Below are 10,884 nucleotides of genomic sequence, written 5' to 3'. Positions count from 1 at the left end.
CAAGTGTCACAAGATCAACAAGGAAGTTATAAGGCTGTTAGGATATGGTGCTAAGGTTGTTAAGTTTGTTAAAACTGATATATTTCATATCTTAGCTTATAGAGCAAGATATGTAAGGATATAAATACAGATATCCAAAGATGTAAAATGATGATGAAAAATACACAAGAAATATAAAGAAATCTTCTCTGAAATCACTCTGTCTCTATCTCTCTAAATTTCAGTTTCTTCGACTACCTTCATTGAAGCTACTGCTTCAATCTTCACAAAGTCCCCGTCAAGTTATAATCTGACTAGTGTTCGTTCATGTCATAAAGTCCACCATTGATTCTTACATTAATTTTTCCAAACTAGTCCAAGCATCTTCGGATTCAAAACCGACATTTTGATGGAGGACCGCCAATAATTCACTGCATTCATTACCACAATATTGACCGAAATGTTCATTGATATTCATCGATCCAGTGGCTACTGATGGCGCCGTTGCTTCATCAAATCCCATCAGGCTTGATAATTGTTGATCAGATATTGGAACCTGAAAATTAGGACCATAATCTTGGCCGTTCATATTAAGACCATGGTCATGAACATGATGATGATCCAGGCCGTTTATATCATTGGTTAGGGCAGCGGATCTTGACGATGACTTTGACATGGATATTAGGCTTTCCCATGCGGATGCTTCTAGTATGTCAAGGCACTGTGGAACTAGTGGTGGAGCAAGCTGATGATAATCATCGAAAAGCGACACCGCCGGCGCAGATTCATGCATACGTAGTTTGGATTCTTTGACGAACCTGGCCTCGGCTTGAAGCCTGGCACTTTCCCACTGAGCAATGTGGCTGAGATTTGACAACTTTTTGGGGTCGCCATTTGCAGAGGCAAGAATGGCAGCCTTGGACTTGTGGGTTACAGGGTCAAATCCTATCCTGGCCAACCTTTTCTTCAGATGTGCGTTCCAGTAGTTCTTGATCTCATTGTCTGTTCTCTTTGGTAAGTGTGCAGCTATGGCCGACCACCTACAGATTACACAAGGATATTTATGTATTTACCATTAGCTCACATGGAAGTATAATAGTATAAGAGTGAAATTATTCGGACATATAAAACTGACATACTTGCTCACACTCTCTAATACAATAGAGACACCTCACATGCAATGAAAAGACATACTTCCATTGGAGAATGCGGTTTTGTGTGTTTTAATGATATCACGAAAGTCAAATGACCAAAACAAAAACAAAACCAACAAATTAAGTACCACAACAACATGCATGCATTCCCTAAATATTAGTAATGTCTTTTACCTGTTGCCAAGAAGTGCATGGAGTTGAATGATGGTTTGGTCTTCGTGCAAACTGAAATTTCCCCTCTTAATATCAGGTCTGAGGTAGTTTCTCCACCTTAGCCTACAGCTCTTCCCGCATCTTTTTAGACCTGTATGCATATAAACAGAAGGCCAAGTTAATTAGGGTTAGTTATAATCAGCATATTAACTACATGAAAGAAGAGGAAGATAGCAAATTAGAACTTAAGCCTTTACAGACCGTACAAACACAATAACCACAATCCCTAAACCTAACCCATAAGAACGTACCAGCTTTCTGGGGCAAGGAACGCCAGCTTCCATGGCCGTGTAGTTGAATGTAAGCTAAAAGCCTTTTGTCCTCTTCAGGAGTCCATGAACCTCTCTTTATGCCTGACGCCGGTGGATAGCCGCTAGACTTTCCCATCTCTCTATCTTGAAGGATTAAGTATTTATATCTATCTTGACGGATTAAGTATTTATATCTTGGTGGAAATGGCGATGCTAATTAAAACAGAAAGGCAACGAGTGCCTAGTTAGCTAGTTGAGTTGTTACTTAAGTTGTTTGGACTTAAAAAGTGAAAGCATGCGCCTTAATGCCTCTAATGACAAGATCGATGAGGAGTAGTATGTAGCTAGAGACTAGAGTGGTAGCAGCCAGCAACTAGATTTCCTTTTCTGTAAGATTTTGTGTTGGGATTTTTGCTACGACCTAGAACCCCCACGGTGACTCACTATTTATATCGGGCACAAATGGATTTTTATTTTTTATTTTTGAAGCTTTTTTGCCAAAATGGTCCTTGAAATTTGTATAACTCCTTACTTTGGTCCCTGATATATGAAATCAATAGAAGTAGTCCCTAAGTTTATCCACCATCAATCATTTTGGTCATTCCATGAAAAATCTTCATTAAATAAGGCTAAAATGACAAAAATACTCTCAATTTTTGTCAAATCATTTGGTCCATTGTTCATTAAATTGAGGGTATTTTTGTCATTTTGCTTCTTATTTAACATAATTTTTCATGGAATAACCAAAATAATTAATAGTAGACAAACTCAGGGACTACTTCTATTGGTTTCAAATCTCAAATACTAAAATGATGAGTTATGCAAATCTCAGAAATCATTTTGGCTAAAAACCTTTTTTTTAGGGAGTTTTAACGAAAAGCCTACGGTACTGTTCACTTTAACGAAAAACCACATTTTTACACTAAAAAATCAAACCTGGTACTATTCACTTTACCCTTTATTTTGTCCTTATCATTAAAACTCAAAATTTTCAAACCCTTTTCATTAGTTTTCCTATTTTTTTTATTTAACACCAACATGAAGTTCATGATCCATTGCTATATTTACCATGCAGAGTTAGAGCCGTTATGATTGTTTATAAGCATTATACACATGCAGTTCAAGAAGTAAAAATTTGTGTCCCGCTTCCAGCTAGACATCATATCAGACCGTTTATTACCCTTAAAGTTTCTTTTCCCATATTTTCAGGGGTTAAAGTTTATATATATATATATATATATATATATATATATATATATATATATATATATGTGTGTGTGTGTGTGTGTCTCTCTCTCTCTCCCTACTAATATGATGACATATAACATATACATTTTCTTTTTAAGATCGATCCTTTTAGGGTTGGGAATATAGATGTGAATTTGGTCTTTTTAGGGTGCACGAAATGTGACCTCGTTAAAACTTTAATGGAGCTTTCAACTCATACGAAGAAAAAAGAGTATCAGACACAAGCATTACAAAGTATATTATTAATTATCAGCTAAACAAGGGATCACCAATTACATCATGTCAAACCAAAACCCAATTGGTGTTCCTCAAACAAAAATATTATTGCATGGATATATTAATGAGGTTTACAGTAATATTGTAAGAAACTAAGGACACCGTACTAATTGAGAAAAGAAACCCTAAATCCCATAGCCAAGTTATATAACAATGCCTTGTCATTTATGATGATCCAAAGTTTGATGTCAGCCTTTTTAGCTAATAATATATAGTGAATTGAATGTGCAATGAGTTTAATTAGGTTTACAGTAATATTATTCTTGTTTGGGTTTTTATCACACCTCTGAAATTGATTTAACTTCTTATTATTTTTTTTTTTTTGAATTTCAAAATCAATGAATTTTATCCTTGAAATTGATTGCTACACGTTGATTTGGTCATTCTCTTAAAATTAGTGCGCTAATATAGTGGATAATACTAGGTAAACTAAATTTATAGACTAAATTTGCAATATAAATAATGTGTCACCAATAAGAAATAAGTATGTTAATCAACACTTAAGTAATAATCTAATCATCAACTTTCATGTCATTTAGTTTACAAAGTTTAGTCCCCTTAGCATTACCCCTGAAATGGCATACATGTTGAGTTTGGGTCGCGTTGTATTACCTGATAATATTAATGGGTCGAGTTCGGGTCGGGTTATATTACCGTTTACTTTAACGGATGTTACACAACATGACCAGTTAAAATATCGAATATGTCACGAAAACAACACGAACACGGAAAACACGACACGAATGTCAGGTCTACAACCAAACCTCTAACACGCACCGCCATCGCAGAAAAACTTGGTGATCAAGCGGAGGAAGAAGAAGAAGAAGATGGCGACGATGAAGATGATGGTTCGGGTTTGGGCAGGGCCTGATTGGCTTCGGCGGGGCTTCACCTGCAACTCTCTTCCCGTTGTTCTTCGACTATGAAGGAGATGAAGAGAGGGAGGAGGTGGTATTACCGGATTTGAACGGGAGTGGCGGTGGTGTTTGTTGCCGGGGGAGGTTTCTAGGGCAAGCGATCAAACCCTAATTCTTTGCAGTTCTTTAATTTGGTAGTCCTAATTACTCCTTTATTTTATATTTCCTGGTGAAATTACTGAAATTAAATGAAATGAAATGTAAAAACACGTGCTGGTAGAACTTCTTTTACAGTAACGATTTTAATGCCACTTACTCACCTGCCCCTCGGTTAATGTACACTGATTTTATTAGGTCCGAAACTGACAACCTTTATATTGATGGTACGTATGGCCTAATTAATATAGCAAATTAAATGATGTAATTATGGATGGTTCAATTATTAATTAAGTATCGATTAATGTGTTTGTTTTTTAATGGTTACACATCATTTGGTTTGTCAATTGGTTTACAATTTTGGTTTCCTTAGTATTATTCTAATATATATATATTTTTTTGTCAAAAGCATTATCTTAATATTAAATCGTTTATTTTCTTTACTATTAATTACCACTTATGATCTATACTTTTGGATCTGATATAAGCGGTATTATATATGTTCAAATGTGTAACCCTAATTGTCAACTGACTCGGCCGTCTATTGATATCACTCTTCTCAATATTAGTGGGAATCTCGATTAAGTTCGGAGCGCCCATGTTCTTGTGATTAAATATATGCATCACTTGATGAAGAGTTCTCTAGTAATCCTTCTTGTGTAATAAGTGATCAACTGCTAATATCCTCAATAAATAGTGAATCAAGAAATCATATGATTAAGAAGTCTTTTATGTTCTTCATTAATTTTATAATTTGAACATCATATTGGGGACCAGAGGAAATTATAATCTCTACACGAAGGAGTAGTAATGGCTTTAGCTGCAACATAAAGGGGGGATTTGAGACAAATGGATGTGAAACATGATTTCTTTCATAGAGAGCTTTATAATGCTAGAATGGTACACGAGTTTGTTAATGTCTTTTATCACATGATTAAAATAGTCTTGCAATCATGTAATTAGCTACATATATATTATCAACTAGGAATACACCATGCACAATCATCTAGGATTTAACGAGAAAAAAACTCACCAATGATAAAATCTTCGATCACTTTGTTCGGCAAAAATCAATCTACTCTAAGTCAAACAAATACAAAAGGGACTTGACAAAAACTCAACTTATTAGACATGCATACTAGAAGGCAGCTTTTTCCTAAATGCCCTGGTTAGTTGAGTACTCAACAAATTTGCTTTTTTCTGCACGAAAGTGGCACGACATTGATTGCAATCGTCAAACATAAACTTTGCACACGATACTTCTTTATCAAACACATATGAGATATATACCCTCTCTTGGTTTAAACAAGAGTGTGGAATGACAAATTTATAGGGTATTCACCCTCTCTTGGTTTAACGGTTTCTCATCTGAACCTAGTCTCTTTGTTAAACAACATGTTGCTGATGTGGTTATATTGTTATTATATGTCATGACATTATACTAATAGGATCTTCTAAGTCCTTGGTTCAAAGCGTAATAGATGATTTGGGAATTGTTTTTTATATGAAAGACATGGCAAGACAATATTTTAAGAAATTGAGGTTTCTTATGCATCAAACGTGGACATTTTCCTTAATCAAGGCAATTAAGCATGTTAAGGATTTGCTTTCCAAAGCTTGCATGGATATGTAATACACCTCATGTAATTTCTTAAAAATGGAATTCTTTTACCAAATTCTACACTTAGTAGGATCTTCGTGGGAAAACTTAATCACCTTCATCAGATCAGACACACCGTATTCTATAACACCTTATGTGTGTCAATAAATTTTCTGTCAATTTACAGATGTTGCACAACCTTTATGTGTTCTTATCTAAACCACCTTCATACTGATTTTCATTTTGTTCGTGATTCGTGAAAGGGTTCAAAATATGGATATCCTTGCTTAATACGAGCATATTGATCAATATCAGACTTATTTTTCATAAAAAGGTATTCACAGTAGTTATTTTTCTTAAGATTGAAGGGGGTGCTAGTTGTAATGTAATTTTTTAAATGTTAACGAGAGTATAAAAATATTCATTACAGACTTAGTTATGCTTTTTATAAAAGTAACGTTTAAAAGCAACCTACATGCTTTTAAAAAAAATGTTGGAAGTTATTGTTTTAAAAATAAGGAAAACTAATGATAATGACTTGAAAACTTTGAGGTTTAATGATAAGGACAAATAATGGGTAAAGTGAATAGCACCAAGATTGACTTTTTAGTGTAAAAATGTGGTTTTTCGTTAAAGTGAACAGTGCCGAGAGCTTTTCGTTAAAGTTCCCTTAAAAATAAGCATTTTATTTTATTTTTACTAAACATTTTTTTATGGATAATGTTAGGGAGATCAAATTTTTTTAAATCAAATTGTAAACCAAATGAGAAACAAGCACATGAATCGACACTTAATTAATAATCCAATCATCTTTACTTAACCTTGGTTTTTTTTTTTTCAAAACTGAAAAAGTAACATTTATGTGGAAGTTAACTAGAGTTAGGTAAAAGAACACATAACAAATGGTTAGGTACATGATGAGCATACATCATAGTTATGGTGGTGAACAAAAATACACCGTTTGCCAAAAAAAAAAAAGGAAAAAGAAAAAAAGAATGCACCCCATTTGTTAGGTATATATTTGTACGGAAGTCAGGAATGCACCCCTTTTGTTAGGCATTTGTTAGGTATATATTTGTACGGAATTCAGTTCTTCATCAGTGGATTTATGGCAATGGACAGCAATAGTAAATGGGGGCGCAAGCCAAGGTCAATTTAATGGAGAAATGTCCCACAGCACAGATCCTTATTTCCCTTCATAAATTATTTGCCGACTCCCATCAAACTAATTAGAGAAATGCTAAATTAATGGATTCTCTTAAGAATGAATTTCTTTATAAAGTTTATGTGATTTCATTTTTTTGGTATAATGTTTTATAATATTGACACGAAAATAGACATTAAACAATGAGGTGACAAGAGTTTACGGAGAATTCCTCTTTTGAGAGTCTCCTGAGCATTTCTTAACTAATTAATAAAAAGGTTCAGTAAACTTTCGATGCAGAACAATTTTTCATATTCTCATGCGCTTTTTACATTTTGTGGATTTTTAACATAATACTTATTTAATACAAATTAGGTGACATAGAATATGTACGGCCGTTGAACTCAACCTATAAGTTAATATGCTACGATACCATGAATTCAGGAATGTAATGTTTACGTCCAATGAGGTGCAAATGCAACTCGAGTAGATTTGGTTTGGTTCTTAGTGTCGAACCAAACATAATTATTTTGTATTCTATTAAATTTGATTAGTTACACTATCTTACCCGAACCGATCTGTAAACGACGGTACTCAGGTGAAGAACTGTTTGGTACCGTTATACAGCTAGATATAAGCTAATTAACTAGCTATATAGATGGATGAGGACTTCTAACAAGTTTAAAACTATTCAAGTAAAATTTTAGAAACTTACAAAGTAACTTTCAGGTTTTGATTTTTTATTTTAACAACTGAAAGCAATCACTACACAAAAACTGATAACTAAAAACATAATGGTAAACAAAACAACCATAAATTGATGACCACCACATGATAGTTTTTTGTGTCCCAACATCGTATTAAAGGGTAATCTTAGGGAGACTAAATTTGTAAACTAAATGATATGATTGTTGATGATTGGATAATTACTTAAGTGTTGATTAACATATTTATTACCTATTGGTGACACATCATTTAGTTCGTAAATTTGATTTAAAATTTTAGTTTATGTAACATTACCCATTAATTAAAAAGCTAGCTAACGTAATTATGAAGAGAAGTTGTCAACTTTAAAGAAGCATGCATTCTGAACAGTAACTTCTGTATCTGGCTTGGCCAAGTTTGCATGTTTTTTTTTGGAGGATGGGGGCCTAGTTGCAGTGGCACTAGAGCCAAGAAAACTCCCACATCACTCAAGTTTGATTCTCCCCACCCTCAAATTTAACTAGTGACAAAAAAAAAAGTTTGCATGTTTTTGTACGCATCGTCTTTATTTATAGTACAATTGTGTTGTTACGACTCATCAAACGTACGTGGTCACCACATTTCCACTTTGGTTTGAGGGAGGAGAGACTAGTAATAGTACAACGGTAGCAAAAGTGCTACCGTAATCTGTGACTGTAATGATGAATTCCTCAACCACTTTGGGTGATAACTCGTAACAGAGGAATACTAATCATTAGGGTTTGCAAATGATGGGAAATAAGTGGATAAGGGATGCCGAAATTCTAGTACTGGACCATACACTAAAGTACTGGCTAATTAAGCTAGCACGCAGACACAGGACTATCTATATCGTGATTCATGAGACTACTCAGATATCCATGAATTCAGTACCAAAGAAACTCTTCTGTTTCAACAGTGAAATAGGGGGAAAGGCCTGGCAAACGGGTCGTGTCAGTCGTGTTCGTGTCGTTTTCGTGTAACACCTGTTATCTTAACGGGTCGTGTCGTGTCACACCTGTTATCTTAACAGGTCGGGTCACTTTACCCAACGGGTAAAGTGACCCGACCCATTATGATCCGTTATGACCCGTTAAGAAAAATATTTTTTTTCTTCTTAAATTTGCACATACCACACATTGTCACATAAATATTACTTCAAAACATTAAAACACATTTTTCGCTTAAATACTACATCTACACTCGAAAATAAGAGCCTCATAAAAATACACTACTAATCTATTACAAATATTAAATGTGCAAGGATATGCAAAATAAAAGCGTTTTTGTTTTCAAGGTTGTGAAGCCTTTCTCAAAAGTTTAAACCTTACCAATGGAACTCAAAGCTTAATGAAAGTGACCCACTAGTGTGTTTATTCGTATTTTCATTAAGTATAACAAAAGATTTTGTGGTATCCACTAGTGTAAATATTTTAAATTGAAGATCGAATTTAATCATTGTATTCATATAGGGTCAAGGAGTATAAAAATCATCAAAATCGGAGTTAAAATAACCATTAAATTGTGATTTTTCGTTTATAACCGTCGAAAAGTTTTGTCCCGTTACTTAATCTTTAAATGTTTGTTTTTTGCAATTTTTGACGTATGCGACCTTGAAGCATATCCAGACAAGTATGACGGTTAGATCGTTGAAACTAGTTTCGTAGAATGTGTATCCCGTCAAAACAATAGAGTCATTAACACTTAAAAGTTTATTCTTACTTTCATTAAGTATAACATAAGATTTTGTGGTATCCACTAGTGTAAATATTTTAAATTGAAGATCGAATTCATTCATTGTATTCATATAGGGTCAAGGAGTGTAGCTATAAAAAATCATCAAAATCGAAGTTAAAATAATCGTTAAATCGTGATTTTTCGTTTATAACCGTCGAAAAGTTTTGTCTCGTTACTTGATCTCTGAATGTTTGTTTTTTTGCAATTTTTGGCATATGCAATCTCGAAGTATATACAAATATGTTTGACGGTTGGATCGTTGAAACTAGTTTCATAGAATGCGTATCCCATCAAAACAACAGATTCACTAACACTTAAGAGTTTATTCATACTTTCATCAAGTATAACATAAGATTTTTGGTATCCACTAGTGTAAATATTTTAAATTGAAGATCGAATTCATTCATTGTATTTATATAGGGTCAAGGAGTGTAGCTGTAAAAAATCATCAAAATCGGAGTTAAAATAACCATTGAATCGTGATTTTTCGTTTATAACCGTCGAAAAGTTTTGTCCCGTTACTTGATCTCTGAATGTTTGTTTTTTGCAATTTTTGGCATATGCGATCTTGAAGCATATACAAACAAGTTTGACGGTTGGATCGTTGAAACTAGTTTCACAAAATGCGTAGCTCATCAAAACAATAGATTCACTAACACTAAAGAATTTATTCATATTTTCGCTAAGTATAACATAAGATTTTGTGGTATCCACTAGTGTAAATATTTTAAATTGAAGATCGAATTCATTCATTGTATTCATATAGGGTCAAGGAGTGTAGCTATACAAAAGTTTCAAAATCGGAGTTAAAATAACTATTAAATCGTTTATAACCGTCAAAAAGTTTTGTTCTGTTACTTGATCTCTGAATGTTTGTTTTTTTGCAATTTTTGGCGTATGTGATCTCGAAGTATATACAAACATGTTTGACGGTTGGATCGTTGAAACTAGTTTCGTAGAATGCGTATCCCATCAAAACAATAGATTCACTAACACTTAAGAGTTTGTTCATACTTTTATCAAGTATAACATAAGATTTTGTGGTATCCACTAGTGTAAATATTTTAAATTGAAGATCGAATTCATTCATTGTATTCATATAGGGTTAATTAGTGTAGCTGTAAAAAATCATCAAAATCGGAGTTAAAATAACCGTTAAATCGTGATTTTTCGTTTATAGCCGTCGAAAAGTTTTGTCCCGTTACTTGATCTCTGAATGTTTGTTTTTTGCAATTTTTGGTGTATGCGATCTCGAAGCATATACAAACAAGTTTGACGGTTGGATCGTTGAAACTAGTTTCGCAAAATGCGTATCTCATCAAAACAATATATTCACTAACACTAAAGAGTTTATTCGTATTTTCGCTAAGTATAACATAAGATTTTGTGGTATCTACTAGTGTAAATATTTTAAATTGTAGATCGAATTCATTAATTGTATTCATATAGGGTCAATGAGTGTAGCTGTAAAAAAGTTTCAAAATCGGAGTTAAAATAACCATTAAATCGTGATTTTTGGTTTATAACCGTCAAAAAATTTTGTCCT

At 33.5% G+C, this 10,884-nt stretch overlaps 1 protein-coding gene across 1 annotated transcript; it reads right to left on the bottom strand.

Moving 5' to 3' along the window:
- Positions 1-274: 274 nt before the first annotated feature.
- LOC126600237 (transcription factor MYB106-like) lies at positions 275-1,760 on the bottom strand. Its single transcript, XM_050266803.1, has 3 exons — positions 1,598-1,760; positions 1,308-1,437; positions 275-1,019 (listed from the first exon to the last, which is right to left on the bottom strand). Exons 1-3 carry the CDS (start codon positions 1,731-1,733, stop codon positions 332-334), a joined length of 954 nt encoding a protein of 317 aa, XP_050122760.1. The 5' UTR covers positions 1,734-1,760; the 3' UTR covers positions 275-331.
- Positions 1,761-10,884: the final 9,124 nt, after the last annotated feature.

Source organism: Malus sylvestris, chromosome 14, assembly GCF_916048215.2.
Source record: "Malus sylvestris chromosome 14, drMalSylv7.2, whole genome shotgun sequence".
Lineage (NCBI taxonomy): Eukaryota > Viridiplantae > Streptophyta > Magnoliopsida > Rosales > Rosaceae > Malus > Malus sylvestris.
This window is presented reverse-complemented; position numbering and strand designations above follow the sequence as displayed.